Source organism: Leucoraja erinacea, chromosome 16 (genome assembly GCF_028641065.1).
Source record: "Leucoraja erinacea ecotype New England chromosome 16, Leri_hhj_1, whole genome shotgun sequence".
Taxonomy (NCBI): domain Eukaryota; kingdom Metazoa; phylum Chordata; class Chondrichthyes; order Rajiformes; family Rajidae; genus Leucoraja; species Leucoraja erinaceus.
The window spans coordinates 1,402,931-1,422,947 of record NC_073392.1 but is presented as its reverse complement, the minus strand read 5'-3'; the positions used below and the strand labels follow the sequence as shown (position 1 = coordinate 1,422,947).

Sequence of the window (20,017 nt, the reverse complement as noted above, 5' to 3'; positions counted from 1 at the left end):
CACCACCAGACTCAGGAACAGCTTTTTCCCCTCTGTTATCAGGCTTCTGAACGGTCCTTCCATAAGCTAGTGCACTGTCCGATTCACCTTTACCCCATTGCGGACATTGGACTTTATAGACAATAGGTTCAGGAGTAGGCCATTCGGCCCTTCGAGCCAGCACCGTCATTCAATGTGATCATGGCTGATCATCCACAATCAGTACCCCGTTCCTGCCTTCTCTCCATATCCCTTAACTCCGCTATCCCTAAGAGCTCTATCTAGCTCTCTCTTGAAAGCATCCAGAGAACCAACTTCCACTGCCCTCTGGGGCAGAGACTTCCACAGATGAGAAGTTTTTCCTCATCTCCGTTCTAAATAGCTGACCACTTATTCTTAAACTATGGCCCCCTGGTTCTGGACTCCCCCAACATTGGGAACATGTTTCCTGCCTCTAGTGTGTCCAAACCCTTAATTATCTTATATGTTGCAATAAGATCACCTCATCCTTCTAAATTCCAGAGTATACTAGACTAAGTGGGACCTGTTGGGTCCCATGTTCACATGGGAGGGCTGGTCCCCCGATGCAATATTCCACCTCTCCACCAATTCCAATATTGGTGGCCAGTGGCGGGGGCTTTCTGGAGGGCTGGTATGGGTCCTTGGGGTGGCAGCTCAGTCCCTCAAGCCTGATGTGCTGGCAGCTCACTCATGGCTGGTGGGCTGGCAGTTGACTCATGGCTATTCCTTCAAATTCCATTTCAAGCAGGGTGCAAGGCCACCAAATTCAAATGCAGCTAATTAAATGCAGTTTCATGCCATTTCAGGCAGGGTGAAACCACCATAAAACCACACAAAACACCAAACTCACAGTTCAGTAGACATTCAGTGTGTTCAGTTGATTCACACCTCAGAGTCGTGACCTCTCCCTCCCCCATCATGCAGAGACTGAGCCACAACCACACTTCCAGGTTTTATAACCCCTCCCCCTCCCACCGGAAAAGGTGTGGCCTTCATGGCATGATTGACAGGAGAGAGATTCTCAACATTTTCTAAACACTAATAACACTTTTATTTTTCATTGATGGGAAGAATCCTCTGTACCTGCTGAGTGGAGAGGGACTGAGTAAGATGGCCAAAAATCACAGCCATAAGTGGTAGCGTTTTATCTAAAATCAATATACAGTGCAAACAGGAAGTTACCCAAAGCACCCAAACCACCATTTGCAGTAGTGCCTTTTGACTTCAACCCAAAGCACCCAAACAACCATTTGCAGTAGTACCTTTTGACTTCAAGCAAAAGCAGTGCCTTTTTACTTCAAAACCAACCATATTTTCATTTTCAAACCACATTAAGGGGACTCACAGTTGAGTAGACATGTGTTGAGTGTAATTCAGAGCTCAGAGAGACGTGACCCACTGGCTTCCTCCATCTTTCAGAGACTGAGTGGGGCACACCACTTCCGGGTTTTATAGTTCCTCCCCCCTCCCACCAGCAGGAGCAGCAGAGAGAATGGCAAATTCTAAAAAAGCATTAATATCTCTTTTTCATCGATGGGAAAAATCCTCCGGTCCCGGAAGGCGGAGGGGGGATCTGAGCGAGGTGGCCAAAAATGACGGCCGTAGGTGGCGGCGTATCTCTGAAATCACAGTGGGAGCCAAAAGGCGGAGGATCAGACTTTTAGTGTAATTCAGACTAGACCAAGTGCAGACCGTTGGGTCTGTTCTCCAGGAGAGGGGGGGGGGAGGGGGAGGCGGCATGCAGCGTCACACAGAGAGAGAGGGGATAAACACCCTATCCACTGACGCATAGCCCCCAACTTGCAGTCACATCTAGCGAGGGAGGGGGGGCGGGGTTAGAGAGTGAAGGCAGAGAGAGAAGAAGCAGAGACAGAGAGAGGTAGAGGAGCAAGAGGGAGGGGGGGGGGGGGGAAGAGGGAGGGTGGGTGAGGGGGGAGAGAGGAGGAGGGGATCCACTGACGCATAGCCCCCAACTTGGAGAGAGGAGAGGGGGGGAGGGGGAGAGAGGAGAGAGAGGGGGAAGAGAGAGAGGGAGGGGAGAGAGGGGGAGGGAGGAAGAGAGGGGAGGAAGCGAGGGGAGAGAGGACGAGAGAGAGGAGAGGGGAGAGAGAGAGGGGAGGAGAGGGGAGAGGGGGGAGAGGGGGAGAGAGAGGAGAGAGAGAGAGAGAGAGATGGAGAGGGGGAGAGGAGAAAGAGAGAGGAGGAGAGAGGGAGGCGAGAGAGAGAGGGAAGGAGAGACAGAGAGAGAGAGGGGAGGAGAGAGGCGGAGAGAGATAATAGGAGGGAGAGAGAGGGGGAAGAGGGGAGAGAGAGAGAGAGAGAGGAGAGAGGGGGAGAAGGAGAGGAGGAGAGGAGGAGGGGAGGAGAGAGGAGAGGAGAGGAGAGAGGAGGAGAGGAGAGGGGGAGAGAGAGGAGGGGGGGAGAGAGAGAGGGAGGAGGAGGGGAGGGAGAGAGAGGGGGTAGAGGGGACTCACAGAGAGGGGGGGGAGGAGAGAGGGGAGAGAGAGGGAGAGAGAGGGGGGAGAGAGAGGGGGGGAGACATCGAGAGATATAGATATAGAGAGAGAGAGAGGGGAGAGAGGGAGAGAGAGAGAGAGGGGAGAGAGGGAGAGAGCGAGAGAGAGAGGAGAGGGAGAGGGAGAGAGAGAGGGGAGAGAGAGGGAGAGAGAGAGAAGAGGGAGAGGGAGAGAAGAGAGAGAGAGAGAGAGGGAGAGAGAGAGAGAGAGGAGGGGGGGGAGAGAGAGGGGGGGAGAGAGGGAGAGAGAGAGAGAGAGAGAGAGACGAGAGAAAGAGGTGGGAGAAAGAGGTTCAAAGAGGTGGGGGGAGAGAGATTGAGGGAGGGTTCCTTTTTACTTCAACCCAAACAACCATTTGCAGGCAGTGCTTTTTTCCTCAAACTAACCATATTTTCATTTTCAAACCACATTATGGGTACTCACAGCTGTGGAGCCATTTGTTCAGTGTTATTCAGAGCTCTGATTGAGGCACACCACTTCCTGGTTTTATAGTCCCTCCCCCTGCCGCCAGCAGGGGCAGCAGAGAGAATGGGGAAATTTGTAAAAACATTAATATCTCTGTCATTTTTCATCGACGGGAAAAACCCTCGGCACACATACGGCGGAGGGGGGCTCTGAGCAAGGTGGCCAAAAATGACGGCCGTAGGTGACGGCGTTCTCTCGGAAATCGCAGCACAGATTGCCAAAACCGGTCAAGAACAGATTTTTAGTAATATAGATAGATAGACAAGCCCAGTCATTCCAATCTATCAACATATGACAGTCCCGCCATCCCGGGAATTAACCTGGTGAACCTATGTTGCACTCCCTCAATAGCAAGAATGCTCTTCCTCAACTTTGGAGACCAAAACTGCACACAATACTCCAGGTGTACAGGGCAATACTAGAGCTCTGTACAACTGCAGATGGACCTCGTTGCTCCTATACTCAACTCCTCATGTTATGAAGGCCAACATGTCATTCGCATCTCTGGAACTGATGCGCTACAATGCTGAGAACTATATTCTGCACTCTGTATCTTCACCTTTGCTCTACCTGTTGGACTGGAGTTTGACTTGATTGTGTTTATGTACAGTATTATCTCATTTGGTTGGATAGCGTGCAGAATAAAGCTTTTTACTGTACCTCGGTACACGTGACAGTAATAAACCTAAATGAGAATTAAAGGCCGTTCTTTTAGGATTGGTATATGTATGGTATATCTGATCTGTTTGAACAGCATGCAGAACAAAGCTTTTCACTGTACCTCGGTACACGTGACAATAATAAGCCTAAATCTAAGGGTAAACAATCATAAATAGAGGTTTCTATTCAACATTTAGATTTACTTATTGTAAAACCTTAAACATTCTAGTTTTAGAAAAGGTATGAATGTCTCTCAAGAAAAATCTTCTGGTAAATTGCACAGGTATTATTTATCTCTCTCATAAATTCCAATGCAAATCCCAGTGATAAACACAAAGTACTGGAGTAACTCAGCGGGTCAGGCAGCATCTGTGGAGAACACGGATAGGTGACGTTTCACAGAGTGCTGGAGTAACTCAGCGGGTCAGGCAGCATCTGTGTAGAAAAGGAATAGATGATCTTTCAGGTTGGAATCCTTCTCTAGACCCTAAAATCAAAAGATATTTGGACAGGTACACTGATATTAAAGGTTTAAAAGAGATATGGGCCAAATGGGAGGTTTAAGTGGTGGATCTAGATGGGGATGGACAAGTTGGGCTGATGGGTCTGTTTTTTGATATATGATACTGTAAAACACCATGCTGAGTTTGTGTCGTGGACGTACAGTTAATGGGAAATTAAGGACACTGAAAACATTTACTTTACATGATCCCATTTTATCACTCAGACACACAGATGAATGTCACCGGTTTACGTTAGATGGGAATCACTATGATTAATACCAAAAAAGATCAAACAAACTCATTTACACAATCGTTTGAACATATTGATTTTTAAGATTTGCACTTTGAATATGAACTTTAATGATTCTTCCTGCAGTCTGAATTCTTTTGACAGCCTTTGAAGTTGTTGGATGTGTAAAGGCATTATAGGGCAGGGTTTATGTGTGAGGGTTTAAAGTGCTATAAACCTACTGAAATGATAAAGTGTCGAGACGTGTGCTGATTAATATCTGGGTTTCCGTACAAATGGAAATCTATCCAGTGGCAGGATAAAACAGGTGGGGACAGGGGATTCCTAAAGACTTTGTACTCAATATGTAACAAGGCCAGAAAATTAATTCCCAACACAATTCTCACAAACTCCTCCTACTTTCTCCTGTGTTTTTAAATAAAATCACTTTCCAGGTGGCAATCACTTGCTTTTTTGAAATACAATACAAATGTCAACTTCATTCGACTTCTTGTTAAGGTAACTGGATTTAACAAAGACCATGTGTGTGTATGCCCTGCCTTTGAATATACAATTCATCAAGCTTCACCAGTTCCTGGCCTTGGAATAATATAGTGGCCGTTCACACCACGTAGTCAAGGCATTAGTTCCTCACCTTTCACGCAAACAGAAAGGAAACAGTAATATGCATCTAAAGCTCACCTTTCATCAAGATACAATTACTCTGTTTACATTCCAATGAACCAGAGCCTGCACGATGTGAAAGTTACGGGTTAGACCAATGTCGTTCCCAAATTCCGTGACTTTGTCTCACATCTTTAGGTGGCACAGCGGTAGAGTTGCTGCCTTACAAGGCTTACAACGCCGGAGATCTGGGTTCGATCCTGACTACGGGTGCTGTCTGTACGGAGTTTGCACGTTCTCCCTGTGACCTACGTGGATTTTCTCTGAGATCTTCACTTTCCTCCCATACTCCAAAGATGTACAGGTTTGTAGGTTAATTGCGCTGAATCTCTAAACTAAACTAAAATAAAATAAAGTCAACTTACTGAACCAACCATTAGCACACTCAGTAAAAATCACAGCAAGGAAGCAAAGATGATTCCCTTGCTCTACACACTTAAGGGCCTGTCCCACCAGCATGCGACTGCATGCGGCGAGTGCGACCTAACGTGGTTGTTTGAGCCGTACGGCCTCGCGGGGCCAGTCCCACTTTGATTGCCGGAGCCGTATGGAGTTGTGCGGGGCTGGTCCAGACATTGCGCGGGGCTCCGTAAAACTGACACTGTCCCAAAATCCCGTGCGGCAACGGCCTGTCGGCCCGCAGCTGCATTGAGGCCGTACGCAGCGTCTGGACGCCGTACGCAGCATCTTGATGGCGTACGCCTAGCGCATGGCGTTGCGCGATGATGTCACCACCTGGCGTGCCGTTGCGTGATGACGTAACCGCCCGACGCCGTGCGACGTCCAAATTCAGTCGGCCCGCCTCCTGCCCAGCTGATTGGTGAGTGTGATGTCGGCTCCGCGGTTGGAAGTGGGACCGGCCCCGCGAGGCCGTACGCCTCAAGCCGCCACGTTTGGTTGCGCTCGCCGCATGCAGTCACATGCTGGTGGGACAGGCCCTTTAGTTGCCAGTTGCAAACTTTGCTGTGTGCACAAGCTCAATGCAAATGAATAAGAAACATCAACTGAAGGAAAAGATTTGTTGTTAGTGTGGAGGACTTCAATGATCCTGAATACATCACCATCAATAATGAATGTCACGGTCTAGGTCTCCGCTGTGGTCACACTGGCAATTATTCAGCAAACTCCATCTCCCCGCTAATTTTAAAGTGGACTTTAGCTTAGAGATACAGCGCGGAAAAAGCCCTTCGGCCCACCGAGTCCGCACCGACCAGCAATCTCCGCACATTGGCACTACCCTTCACACACTAGGGACAATTTACATTTACCAAGCCAATTAACCTACATACCAGTACGTCTTTGGAGTGTGGGAGGAAACTGAAGATCTCAGAGAAAACCCACACAGGTCACAGGGAGAATGTACAGACAGCACCCGTAGTCAGGATGGAACCCGGCTCTCTGGCACTGTGAAGCAGCAACTCTACCGTTGCACCACCGTTCCACACACATATTATTGTCATAATAAAGTGGCTTTTGTCTTTGAGATGTGGTAATACAGAGCAGAAAAATGGGGAAGTAGACAGTTATGGCAAGACCTTGAACAGCAGAAGTAGCCGCACAAGAAGATAGAGTGCTTCTGTTCTGTGTGAGGCTATCATAGCTTCATCAATGGAAATCTCTGGAGTGGAATAACCATTACATTTACTTATATAAATTCCCCTAAACCTACCGAATGCAACGTCCTAGCAACTCGAACACTGGAGGAAAGTGTTTAAGGTCTTTAGGGATAGCTGTGATAATCAGCGATATTTTCAACGATTTTATATTTCATATTTTTTTCATTTCTACTGATTGAATCAATTCCCTTCATGATGCGAGCCAGTATAGTTACAAAAGATCTGGGGGAAAGCCAACAAGGATAGTTACAAATACACGGCAATGGAAATATATACAGATGATTTCAGAATTAGTTCCCAGGTTTATATGGTTATAAAAATCTGGAAACTAATTCAGAAATCATCTGTAAGTCTTTCTCATTTCATTCATAGTTATATTTCTGAGCGTTATTGCCAGTGTATGAGCCGTTTTATCCTTCACGGACACATAATCATCACTGTGAATGTGACAGGCAGACAGGGAGGTGAACCTTCATACACTGGCATTCATCAGGGCTCTGGGAAGTAGGTCAAGACAATAGACAATAGGTGCAGGAGGAGGCCATTCAGCCCTTCGAGCCAGCACCCCCATTAACTGTGATCATGGCTGATTATCCCCAATCAGTACCCCGTTCCTGCCTTCTCCCCATATCCCTTGACTCCGCTATCTTTAAGAGCTCTACCTAACTCTCTCTTGAAAGCATCCAGAGAACTGGTCTCCACCGCCCTCTGAGGCAGAGAATTCCACAGATTCACAACTCTCTGGGTGAAAATGTTTTTCCTCATCTCCGTTTTAAATGGTGTACCCCTTATTATTAAAATAAGAAGTATAGAAGTCAGGTCGTTACATTACAGTTGTGTAAGATGTTGGTGAGACTGCACTGAGTATTGTGTCCAGTTCACAGACAAATGATATAGAAGTGTGAAAACACACACCTCCAGATTCAGGGACAATTTCTTCCCAGCTGTTATCAGGCAACTGAATCATCCTCTCACCAACTAGAGAGCAGCGCTGAACTACTGTCTACTTCATCGGGGACCCTTGGACTGTCTTTGATCGGACTTTGCTGGCTTTACCTTGCACTAAACCTTATTTCCCTATCATGTATCTGTACACTGTGAATGGCTCGATTGTAATCATGTATTGTCTTTCTGCTGACTGGTTAGCACACAACAAAATTAAATTCAACTGAACTTAATATGAGAAAGACACAAAAACTCAGCGGGACAGGCACTATCTCTGGAGAGAAGGATTGGGTGACGTTTCGGGTCGAGACCCTTCTTCTGATTGGAGAATATTTGTAAGGATGGTGCCAAGACTCAAGGGAGAGGTTGGGCAGGAGAGGACTTTATTTCTTGGAGTGAAGGGAGACGAGGGGGGATCTTATAGAGGTGTATCAAATCATGAGGGTAATAGATCGGTGGTGCACAGTCATTTTTCTGCAGGGTAGGGAAATCAAGAACTGGAGAACACAGGTTTGAGGAGAGAGGAGAAAGCACCTTTTTCACAAAGTATATGGAGTGAGCTGCCAAAGGAGGTAGTTGAGGCAGTGACCATAACAACATTTAAAATACACTTGGATAGGAAAGAGATAAGGACCAAATGCAGGCAAATGGGGCAACTTTGTCTGCATGGACAAGAACTTCATTGTGTTGTCCATATTTGACAAGAAACCACTATTGTGTTGTAAGTTTCTGTGACAATACTTTCATTGAATAACACAATAATTCTGAAACCAATCTCTTGAATGAAAGTATTGGCTCCTTGGTTCAATAAATAGCTCAGTGTTGTTGCTCCTTTCCTGTAAGAAGGTGCATAAGGAACTGGTCAGATTTAGGTGTGAAAGAGATGCGATGAAGCTTACTGGTCACTGCGCTGTTCCGGCCCGACAAACAGGTTGACTCGAGTTAGGCCCGAGCGGGTTCCCAAGAAAGAAACTTCCACTCCCTTGTCAGCGTTCCTGGAGGAAAACATTCAGCATAAAGTGTAGAGTTAGCATGGACGTCAGTGCTAAAGTGGAAACCGTACCTCACTGGAAACAACAAGATACTTGGTCAAAGTACACAATATACAGCTGGCAATATTACAAAGAATAAACTCAGCTAAAAGAACATGCAAACTATATAAAGACATTAAGGACAAGGAGGGCAGAAATAACGACTGTAATCATGTATTGTCTTTCCATTGACTGGTTAGCACGCAACAGAAGCATTTCACTGTACCTCGGTACATGTGATAATATACTAAACTACTCCAGCTGGTCCAGTTAGAGAACTTGTCACCACCATCCACCCTGCTCACCACCTTCAGGGACTCCGTTCACCCCCACCATTACTCCCCTGCTGCTTCCACAACCCCTTGATCACCCCCTCTCCCACAATCTGCTTATTCCCCACTCTACACCCCCCCCAGCTTCTGTAGTTGCCATGGAGACATACCTTCAGCAACAGACTGGTTCCACTAAGATACAGCATAGAACGCTACAGGAAATCCTTTCCCCCTGTGGATATCAAACTGTACAACTCCTTCCCCTGTTAGACTGAGACTAATAGTTTGATGGATAGAGACTGGAAGATAGACACAAAATGCTGGAGTAGCTCCGTGGGACAGGCAGCATCTCTGACGAGATAGAATGGGTGACGTTTCGGGCCGAGACGGGAGGATTTGACTGTTCCATGGGTGCATTTATTGTTGGTGTTTATGACTATTCAGGTGGCCGTGTAGGAGAAGCTTTACATTGTCTATCTGCTCACTGGGGACAACTCAACCATGGCTCCACGGGCCAGAAACATCATCAGGAACGAACAAAGCAACAACAGCTTCGAAACACCTCATTGAAACGTGCAGAAGAGTGAAAGGCCTGGATAGAGTGGATGTGGAGAAGATGTTTCCACCTGTGGGAGAGTCTAGGACTAGAGGTCACAGCCTCAAAATTAAAGGACGTTCCTTTAGAAAGGTGATGAGGAGCAATCAATTTAGTCAAAGGGTGGTGAATCTGTGAAATTCCTTGCCACAGAAGGCTGTGGAGGCCACAAGTCAGTGGATATTTTTAAGGCAGAGATAGATAGATTCTTGATTAGTATGGGTGTCAGAGGTTATGGCTAGAAGGCAGGAGAATGGGGTTAGGAGGGAGAGATAGATCAGCCATGATTGAATGGCGGAGTAGAGTTGATGGGCCGAATGGCTTAGTTCGATTTCTATGACATGACCTTATGAACAGAGTGCTCATCAGACTGGAGGCAGACAATGTGGAATAAGTGGAATTGGCAGCAGAGTACAGGTGGGTGAAGTGGGAAACAATAACTAATACAATAGTTTAGTTTAGAGATCCAGCATGGAAACAGGCCCTTCAGCCCATCGAGTCCACACTGACCAGCGACCACCCGCTCACACTAGATATCCCACTTTCTCATCCACTCCCTACACACTAGGGGAAATTTACAGAGGGACAATTAACCTACAATCCCGCAAGTCTTTGGAATGTTGTAGGAAACCAGAGCACCCAGAGGAAACCCACGCGGTCACAGGGAGAACGTTCAAACTCCAAAGAGGCAGCACCCGAGGTCAGGATTGAACCTGGGTCTCGGGCACCACTGAGTGAGGCAGCCACTCTACCGCTACGCCACCGTGTCGCCCAATAGTTGAAAGACCTAATGTAATACAAGATATTCTTATTTTGACCAGGCAACTGAACCATACCATCACCAACTAGAGAGCAGTCAGTCCTGACCTCCCATCTACCTTATTGGAGACCCTTGGACTATCTTTAATTGGACTACACCTTGCACTAAACATCACTTCCTTTATCCTGTAGCTGTACACTGTCGATGCTCAATTATAATCATGTATTGTCCTTCTCCTGACTGGTTGTCATGCAACAAAAAAGCTTTTCACCCTACCTCGGTACACGGGACAATAAACTCAACTAAACTAAGCTTAATGTTTGGGATCTGAGCCTTGTGGTGGGCTTATCATTTATTATCTATCCATTTTCTGTGCAAAAAGAACACAATCATACTGCACGGAAACAGGCTGTTCGGCCCATCGAGTGCATGCTAGCCAGCAAGCCCTACCTATAAATAATCTCTGCGGTTAAATACTCACTCAGATCTATTGAGAGCTAGGCTGGTCCAGTAGGCTTCCAGAGGGGCAGAGACCACAGCATCAAAAAGCACTTCCTGGATTAATTCCTTGTCACCTGCACAGGGAACATTAAAACATTTATTTTCTCTATTTTCCATTTTATGATCATTGGGAGAAGGGATATGGGGAGAAAGCAGGAACGGGGTACTGATTCTGGATGATCAGCCGTGATCATATTGAATGGCGAATGGTGCAGGCTCGAAGGGCCGAATGGCCTCTACTCCTGCACCTATTGTCTATGTTTCCATGTTTCCCAGCATTTAAAAGACATTTGGACAGTTACACGCATACAAGAGGTTTAGTGAGATTTGGGTCAATAGGCAATAGTCAAAAAGTGTTTCCTCATCTGTTCTTAATGGCTTATGGCTCTGTGCTGTATGGCTCTGTGGGAGGAAAGCAGAGCACCTGGAGGAATCAGTGTGAAGAAGAGTTCCGACCTGAAACGTTGCCTGTCCCTCCCTCCGCAGGTTAGTTTAGTTTAGAGATTCAGCGTGGAAACAGACCCTTCAGCCCACCGAATCCATGCCGACCAGCGATCCCTGCATACTAATGCAATCCTGCACATACTAGGGACAATTTACATTTACACCAAGCCAATCAACCTACAAACCTGTACATCTTTGGAATGCAGGAGTAAAGTGGAGAAAACCCACGGAGGTCAAGGGGAGAACAGACAGCACCCATAGTCAGGATGGAACCCGGGTCTCTGGCGCTGTGAGGCAGCAACTCTACCGCTGTGTCACCGTGCCGCCCCTAATGCTGTGTGAGCCGCTGAGTTCCTCCGGCACTAAGTGAAGGCGTGACAATACAGTTTGACTTACACTGTAGAAGCGGCTCCTTGCCAGAGAGGAAGAGTTTGACAGCTTCAAGCTGAAGGAGGTTACGATGCTGAGGATGTAAATCGGTATCACAGTAGATCCTGAAAGCAGAGATTATCCATAGTGTTAATGACAAACGCCTCCATAAACATATCACAGGTGTCAACATTTGCTATTGCCATAAAATGCGTGGGTTTTCTCCGAGATCTTCCGTTTCCTCCCACACTTAAAAGACCTACAGGCTTGTAGGTTAATTGGCTTGGTTTTGGAGTAAATTGTCCCTAGTGTGTGTAGGATAGTGTTAATGTTCAGGGATCGCTGGTCGCTGTGGACTCGGTGGGCTGACGGACCTGTTTCCACGCTGGATCTCTAAACTAAACTAAATTGTCCAGAATAAAGAGCAGCAGTGAATATTCTCCCCCCGGTTTGATTGTCAGTTAGTAACAGGCAGGTTGTTAACATTTGCTCGTTAGTAAAATTGACAGCAACGTTTGGTACTGGTCCACCAGAGCCCCGGTCTTGACTTGAGGGGATTGGTTTAAGGTGAGATGGGCAACGTTTAAAGATGTGTGGGCAGGTTCTTTACACAGTGTTTAGAGGGATGATGGGGACCTCGTAGAAAGGAAAGCAAACTCAATGCTAGCATTTATTTCAAGAGGGCTTGTATACAAAAATAGGGATGTAATGCTGAGGCTCTATAAGGCGCTGGTCAGGCCGCTTTTGGAATACTGTGAGCAATTTTGGGTCCCAGATCTGAGGAAGGATGTGTTGGATCTGGAGAGAGTCCAGAGGAGGTTTATAAGAATGATTCCAGGAATGAATGAGTTTGTCGGCACTGGGCCTGTACTCGCTGGAGTTTAGAAGAATGAGGAGGGACCTCATTGAAACATACCGAATAGTGAAAGGCCTGGATAGACTGGATGTGGAGAGGATGTTTCCATTAGTGGGAGAGTCTAGGACTAGAGGTCTTCTAGAATTAAAGGAAGTTCCTCAAGGAGATGAGGAAGAATGTTTTCAGCCAGAGGGTGGTGAATCTGTGGAATTCTTTGCCACAAAAGGCTGTAGAGACCAAGTCAGTGGATATTTTAGAGGCAGAGAAAGATAGATTCTTGATTAGTACGGGTGTCAGAGGTTATGGTGAGAAGGCTGGAGAATGAGGTTAAGAGGGAGAGATAGATCAGCCATGATTGGATGGCGGAGTAGACTTGATGAGCCGACTGCTATCACTTATATGACCTGATGAGGGTGGTGGGTGCGTGGAATGTGCTGCCAGGGGTAGTGGTGGAGGAGGGTGGTGGGTGCGTGGAATGTGCTGCCAGGGGTAGTGGTGGAGGCAGATACGAGAGTGGGGTTTAGGAATAGTATTCTGTTCTATGTTGACATGGTGTAGATGAAGATGAACTCCAGCAGAGCTCACTCACCAGCTGCAGTGTGGCAGATCACACCCTAGTGTTGTAAACTTCAGCTCATTATCCCATGTTATTGCATCAAAGGTCAGTGACTGAATGGTTTCAATCGTGTAAATCAGAATTACTGCTCAGCCCCATCTCCGGCCCTGAATAATTCATTTCACCAACATCGAGCATATTTTCCCGAGGAAATATTGCCAAATGTCTTTAAAACATTACAGTGCTTGTGTAAAACACAGAGTGCTGGAGGTCCATGGGAATGGACAGACAGCTTTCAGGTCAGGACCATTCTCAACCTTGTGTTTAGTTCATCTTTTCATAAGGTCATAAGTGATAAGAGTAGAATTAGGCCATTCAGCCCATCGTCTACTCCACCATTCAATCATGGCTGATCTATCTCTCCCTCCTAACCCCATTCTCCTGCCTTCTCCCCATAACCTCTGACACCCGTACTGATCAAGAATCAATCTATCTCTGCCTTATCCACTGACTTGGCCTCCACAACCTTCTGTGGCAAAGAATTCCACAGATTCACCACCCTCTGAAGAAATTTCTCCTCATCTTCTTCCTGAAGAAACATCCTTTAATTCTGAGGCTGTGACCTCTAGTCCTAGACTCTCGCACTAGTGGAAACATCTCTCCACATCCACTCTATCCAAGCCTCTCACTATTCTGTATGTTTTAATTAGGTCATTATTATTATTAATCCGTAGTTTTATTTATACAACATAACTTTCTTTGCTTTATAAAGCTGTTACCGCAGCCCACAGATGCTGCAGATCTCGAGGAGAAGTTGCTGAATTCAGATAGCAACTTTGCAGCAAAGACTGACTGCAGCCAGGCCACTCAACATGGGCTGTGGGAGCTGTTGGCAAGATGCGAAACACAGTCTGTTCCTTGTGTAGGAAAGAACCATAGATGCTTGTTTAAACCAAAGATAGACACACAGTGCTGGAGTAACTCAGCGCGACCGACAGCATCTCTGGAGAGAAGGAATGGGTGACATTTCGGGAAAGTCACGGTTAAGGGAAACGTGAGATTTAGACGGTGATGTAGAGAGATAAAGACCAATGAATGAAAGATGTGCAACAAATAACGATGATAAAGGAAAGAGGCCTTTGTTAGCTGTTTGTTGGGTGAAAATGAGAAGCTGGTGCGACTTGGGTGGGGGAGGGATAGAGAGAGAGGGAATGCCGGGGCTACCTGAAGTGAGAGAAATCAATATTCATACCACTGGGGTATAAGCTGCCCAAGAGAAATATGAGATGCTGTTCCTCCAGTTTGCATTTAGCCTCACTCTGACAATGGAGGAGAGCTAGGACAGAAAGGTCTGTGTAGGAATGGGAAGGAGAATTAAAGTGTTTGGCAACCGGAAATCAGGGAGGTCCAGGTGGGCTGAGCGAAGGTGTTCCGTGAAACGATCGCCCAGTCTGCGTTTGGTCTCACTGATGTATCAGAGTCCACATCTTGAACAACGGATACAGTAGGCAACGTTTCAGGTCGAGACCTTTCTTCAGACTGGGTGAAGGGTCTCGACCCGAAACGTTGCCTATTCCTTCGCTCTATAGATGCTGCCTCACTCGCTAAGTTTTTCCAGCATTTTTGTCTACCTTCGATTTTCCAACATCTGCAGTTCCCTCTTAAACAGTAGATCTGTTCTGTCTGTTCCTTCCCAGCTCCCAGCTATACATCCAGCTTTTGCAATCAGTATTGTGGGGACCAATGATAGACACAAAAAACTGGAGTAACTCAGCGGGACTGAATAAAATTCAGTTCAGTTTAGCTTATTGCAGAGTTGTGGATGTAGCCCAGTCCATCACACAGATCAGGCCCGCTATCATTGACTCCATCTACACTTCACGCTGCCTCAGGAAAGCAGCCAACGTAATCAAAGACATTTCTCACCCCAGATATTCCTTCTTCTCCCCGCTCCTGTCCGGCAGAAGGTACAGAAGCTTGAAAGCGCGCAGCTTCTGCCCCTCTGTTATCAGGCTTCTGAACGGTCCTTCCATAAGCTAGGATACTGTCCGATTCACCTCTACCCCATTGCGGACATTGGACTTTGTCTCTGGAACTGATGCGCTACGATGCTGAGAACTATATCCTGCACTCTGTATCTTCCCCTTTGCTCTACCTGTTGGACTGGAGTTTGACTTGATTGTGTTTATGTACAGTATTATCTCATTTGGTTGGATAGCGTGCAGAATAAAGCTTTTTACTGTACCTCGGTACACGTGACAGTAATAAACCTAAATCAGAATTAAAGGCCGTTCTTTTAGGAAGAAGATGAGGAGAAGTAGTCAGAGGGTGGTGAATCTGGAATCCATCGCCACACAAGGCTGTGGAGGCCAAGTCAGTGGATATTTTTAAGGCAGAGATAGATAGATTCCTGATTAGTACAGGTGTCAGAAGTTATGGGGAGAAGGCAGGAGAATGGGGTAAGGAGGGAAAGATAGATCAGCCATGATTGAATGGCAGAGTAGACGATAGGCCGAATGGCCTAACTCTACTATCCCTTATGATCTTATGACCTTATTATTAAACGTAAACCATTGCACGGCATAAAGTGTAATCATTGTGGAAAGTTCAGCAGTGAAAACAAATAGTTGCAATTCTGTATTAACCATGTATTGTCCTTCGACTGACTGGATAGAACGCAACAAAAACTTTTCATTGTACCTCGATACACGTGACAATGAACTCAACTGAAACCTTCTTATTTTCAATTTATTTCCACTTCTATACCCGATTTCACATTGAATTCGCCCACACTATTCCTGCAGTGTCTTTTATACAATTCTTCAAAGTGAAACATTTGGACAGGTACATGGATAGTTTAGAGGAATATGCGCCAAATGCAGGCAGGTGGGACTAGTGTAGATGGGGCATGTTGGTCGATGTGGGCAAGTTAGGCCGAAGGGCCTGTTTCTAAGCTGTATCACTCTATGACTCTATAATTGATTTTAGAGATACAAGCCTGAAGGTGATGTTACCAACTTGTACTTTAGGCAACATGTCAATGGAAATTCAAATGGACTTGAACAGTCTATTGGCAGCTGTTGTGATGTCCTCTGCCCTAGCCATTTACAGCACAGTGTCTCACCATTCCTCCATCAACGTTAAGTCGGGATGATCCAGGTCATGTAAACCTGAATGTGGAGAAAGTCAACATGTTAAAGAGCCAACACCATTGATCAATGATCACATAGAACATCACCAATCAGTGTCTGATTGTTAAACCTCTCTGCTCCTGCTATCATAACGGCAACACTAATATTTACACAATTTCCTGTCCTTGGAATTAGCATCCACTATTAATTGCCATTAGCTAATAAATGATTCTGGTATAAACCAGCATCTGCAGTTCTTTGTTTCTACATTACTACAATCAATAATGTTTAAGACATGAAACAGCATTTATTTATTTGAGCTCTTTATCACCTTGAGTAAGATCCTCTCTGGAATTTCTCTGAACAGTATTCAACAATGACCACAGGATCTAATGCATTGGGATAGAATGTTCTGCTGTATTGTGGGGCCAACCTTGTAATTTACCATGTTATACAGATATGGGTTTTAATAATGCTTGTACCACATCAGGCAAATTAAATATGTCAAGAGTGGTCTCTCAAACTATAATAAATCTTACAATAAAGACTCTGAAATGTCACCTTGTTTGCCGTGTGGATCTGTTTTATACATAGACGTGCGTTTAATCTCACATTCAGTTTGTGGCTCTTCGTCTAAAAGGAATTGTAATTAAAACCTGCTGATATGAATGTAATCATTCGAAGAATAAGGGGTGCCTGGTAGGTAATTTAGGACTGAGGTAAGGAAGAATATTTTCACCCAGAGGGTTGTGAATCTGGGGAATTCTCTGCCACAGAAGGCAGTGGAGGCCAATTCACTGGATGTTTTCAAGAGAGAGTTAGATTTAGCTCTTAGGGCTGAAGGAATCAAGGGATATGGGGAAAAAGCAGGAATAGGATACTGATTTTGGATGATCAGTCATGATCATAGTGAATGGCTCATATGGCCGAATGGCCTCTTTCTGGACCTATTTTCTATGTTTCTATGTAAGAAGAAATGTATCCACCCAAGATAGTCACAAAATGCTGGAATAACTCAGCGGGTCAGGCAGCATCTGTGGAGAGAAGGAATGGGTGACGTTTCGTGTCGAGACCCTTCTTCAGACTGAGAGTCAGGGGAGAGGGAGACAGAGATATGGAAGGGTAAGATGTACAAACACAGGTGAAAGGGAACGATAATCCAGGAAGATGTAGAATGGTAAATTGTGAGCTGAGGAGAAGGTGACAACGAGGCACAATCAGTAATATTTAATCAGGAGGACAGTGAAACTAGTTGGAGAACCAGAGTTGGAAGCCTCTGGACAGAAGATGAAGGCCCAGGCAAGCAGCAAGAAAACACACATGGCTGTGGTAGTGAGTCTGGGTTAAAGCATGGTCATGGAGGGTTGCATTGGCTCAGTGGCTCTTCATGTTCAAGGCCAATGTTAGAGGATCTTGGGATATTCATGGAACGAAGAAATGTACGGTTCGTGTAAAACTAGTGGTTCTGAGGTCAAAGATCAGTCGCCGTTTTATTGAATTGTGGAGCAGACATGAAGGGCCGAATGGCCAGTTCTAGCTCGCACATTCATGAGCATATGAGGTTCCAGGTACTTTGGCATTGTTAGTCAGAACCGTGAAAATATTAATCAACATCTGACACTTATTGCAAATAACTTTAGAGATTGAACAGGATATGATGTTTTCTTGATTGAGATTCTTGAGGAAAATTTATGACTATAATTGTGGACCAACCAACATTGGCTAGATTGTGCTGGAAATAGATAGTCCAGCAAATAGGAAATTCAACCACTGATATTAATTTCCAATTAAATGACTGATTTAAATTCCCCATTAAACCACTAATATCAATTTCATACAAGTCTGTGTATGTTTATCTATAAATCATGTAAGTCATGCAAAAGACACACTGATGCTCTGCTGAAAATATCATTGGCAAAACTAGGTGTTAATACCTCAGTAGCCTGTAGATAACCTGGATCATTTTATTTGTTATTTACTCTGTACTTTATTGGAAAGAAAAGTCATAGGGGGTAGATACAAAGTGCTGGAGTAACTCAGTGAGACAGGCAGCATCTCTGGAGAGAAGGAATGGGTGAGGTTTCAGGTCGAGACCCTTCTTCAGACTGATGTCAGGGGAGAGGGCGGGACAGAGATGGATTGTAGACAGAGACAGTAAAGGGCCTGACCCACGATGCCAGTTTACCCAAGAGCTCTCCCGAGTTTAAAAAAAAAATCTAACTCGTGGTACTTCATCACGAGTATTTTTTTACTCTTGGAAATTTTTCACACTGTTGAAAAAACTTCACGAGTTACCGCATTTCCCGAGTACCTGCCGTTAGCGTTACGAGCCGCTACGTCACATCCACGAGCTCCGACGTACCCGCTACATACATTCTATGTACTTACCATCAGTTAGATTTTTTTTTCAACTCGGGAAAGCTCTTGGATAAACTCACATCATGGGACAGGCCCTTAAGACTGGTGGGAGAACTGGGAAGGGGGAGGGGATGGAGAGAGAAAGCAAGGGCTGTCTGGAAGTCAGAGGGGGCATCCGAACCCCCCTGAACCATCACTTGTGATTCACTGGGCACAATGGATGTTTGGTGCACACCACACCGACACATTATATTAAAGTAACACCTCTATTTCCTGCATCGTTATGAACCTTGCATTCTCTAATCTGCTAGGATTTTGCTGCTCATATATCCAGCATTACATCATAGCTTTAACCATCCTTACATAACATAGAAAAGTAGGTGCAGGAGTAGGCCATTCGGCCCTTCGAGCCAGCACCGCCATTCAATATGATAATGGCCGATCATCCAAAATCAGTACCCCATTCCGGTTTTTTCCCCCATATCCTTCGATCCCGTTAGCTCTAAGAGCTAAATTTAACTCTCTCTTGAAAACATCCAGTGAATTGGCCTCCACTGCCTTCTGTGGCAGAGAATTCCACAGATTCACAACTGTCTGGGTGAAAATGTTTTTCTTCATCTCAGTCTTAAATGGACGACCCCTTATTCTTAAATTGTGACCCCTGGTTCTGGACCCCCCCAACATCGGGTTCATTAAAGTAACACCCCTATTCCCTGCATGATTATGAAGCTTGCATTCTCTATTGTGCTCATACTTGCAGCATTACGTTTCAGCTTTAACCGTACCTTCTTCCAGCGTGACGTTTCCCTGTAGGAAGTACTTCCCGTGACCTCTGGACAGAGCCACACCTAGACTGCAGACAGAAGAGCGGAAGGATTACACGTTGGCCGGCACCAACTAACCTCTCAGCTCAATTCTAAAATAAGCTGAGTAAGTAGGAAAAATGATGAAAACTTACCTGAATGGAGTGCCTTTGATGTCAGTGTAATAGTAATCGTTTGTCATCACAAGGACTCGATTCTAAGTGGGAAATATAACAGGAGAGGTCACACGCAGGCAGACACATTACTGGAGATGGTACACGTCTCAGTTTGTGCTGCTATATCCATAAATCATGCAACTCCCACTGTTCGCAGGCAGCTGAACACTAAACACTGTAATGCATCTGTACACAGGAGGCCAAGTCAATGGATATTTGTAAGGCAGAGATTAATGGATTCTTGACTAGTACGGGTGTCAGAGGTTATGGGGAGAAGGCAGGAGAATGGGGTTAGGAGGGGGAGATAGATCAGCCATGATTGAACTTGATGGGCCAAATGGCCTAATTCTGCTCCTATCACTTATGACCTTATGACCTTACACAGTGAATGACTTGATTGTAATCATGTACAGTCTTCCTGCTGACTGGTTAGCACGCAACATAAAAGCTTTTCACTGTACCTCGGTACACGTGACAATAAACTGAAACTGAATCATCCTACCAACAACTAGAGAGCAGTCCTGAGCTACTATCTACCTCATTGGAG

The 20,017-nt window shown here is 45.6% G+C and overlaps 1 protein-coding gene across 3 annotated transcripts in view; it reads right to left on the bottom strand.

The window, feature by feature from the left end:
* The window catches only part of cacna2d3a (calcium channel, voltage-dependent, alpha 2/delta subunit 3a), a 412,076-nt gene that overhangs the window by 112,062 nt on the left and 279,997 nt on the right, over nt 1-20,017 (bottom strand). For all 3 annotated transcript variants that reach the window (XM_055647516.1, XM_055647518.1, XM_055647517.1), the window contains 6 exons: nt 19,450-19,511; nt 19,277-19,344; nt 16,127-16,172; nt 11,618-11,715; nt 10,758-10,851; nt 8,518-8,613 (listed from right to left, as the gene is read on the bottom strand). In XM_055647516.1, the coding sequence (XP_055503491.1) occupies nt 8,518-8,613; nt 10,758-10,851; nt 11,618-11,715; nt 16,127-16,172; nt 19,277-19,344; nt 19,450-19,511 (464 nt within the window). The remainder of the gene's footprint in view (nt 1-8,517; nt 8,614-10,757; nt 10,852-11,617; nt 11,716-16,126; nt 16,173-19,276; nt 19,345-19,449; nt 19,512-20,017) is intronic.